At 64.6% G+C, this 379-nt stretch overlaps 1 protein-coding gene across 1 annotated transcript in view; it reads left to right on the top strand.

Moving 5' to 3' along the window:
• The first annotated feature begins 41 nt into the window (after nucleotides 1-41).
• CNTNAP1 (contactin associated protein 1) overlaps nucleotides 42-379 on the top strand; it is a 22363-nt gene continuing 22025 nt past the window's right edge. Inside the window, exon 1 of the mRNA XM_011929690.1 lies at nucleotides 42-278. Coding sequence (XP_011785080.1) covers nucleotides 212-278 — 67 coding nt within the window. The 5' untranslated portion in view covers nucleotides 42-211. The remainder of the gene's footprint in view (nucleotides 279-379) is intronic.

Genomic DNA, 379 nt, shown 5'->3' with positions numbered 1-379 from the left:
AGAGAGAGAGAGAGAGAGAGAGAGAGAGAGAGAAGAGAGAGAAGAGAGAGAGAGCGCTTGGGGGCGAAAGGAAAGAGGGAGGGAGGGGTCGGTAAGGAGGAGACAGCCGTCTGCTGCAAACCCCAGGAGGACAGCTTGGAGCCCAAGCCAGAACTCGAGCCATAGCCAGAGCCGTTCACAGGGAGGCGGCTGCCGGGACCGTCAGCCCTGCATGATGCGTCTCCGGCTCTTCTGCATCCTGCTCGCCGCGGTCTCAGAAGCCGAGGGCTGGGGCTACTGTGAGTGCTGGGCTTGGAGGCAGGTGGGGTTGGGCCCAGGAGTCCAGAGCCTGCAGGGCGGCCCCGCACCGCATTGCGGCTGGGTGGTCGCGGGTCCTTCC

Source organism: Colobus angolensis, unplaced genomic scaffold (genome assembly GCF_000951035.1).
Source record: "Colobus angolensis palliatus isolate OR3802 unplaced genomic scaffold, Cang.pa_1.0 Scaffold83, whole genome shotgun sequence".
Classification (NCBI taxonomy): domain Eukaryota; kingdom Metazoa; phylum Chordata; class Mammalia; order Primates; family Cercopithecidae; genus Colobus; species Colobus angolensis.
This window is presented reverse-complemented; position numbering and strand designations above follow the sequence as displayed.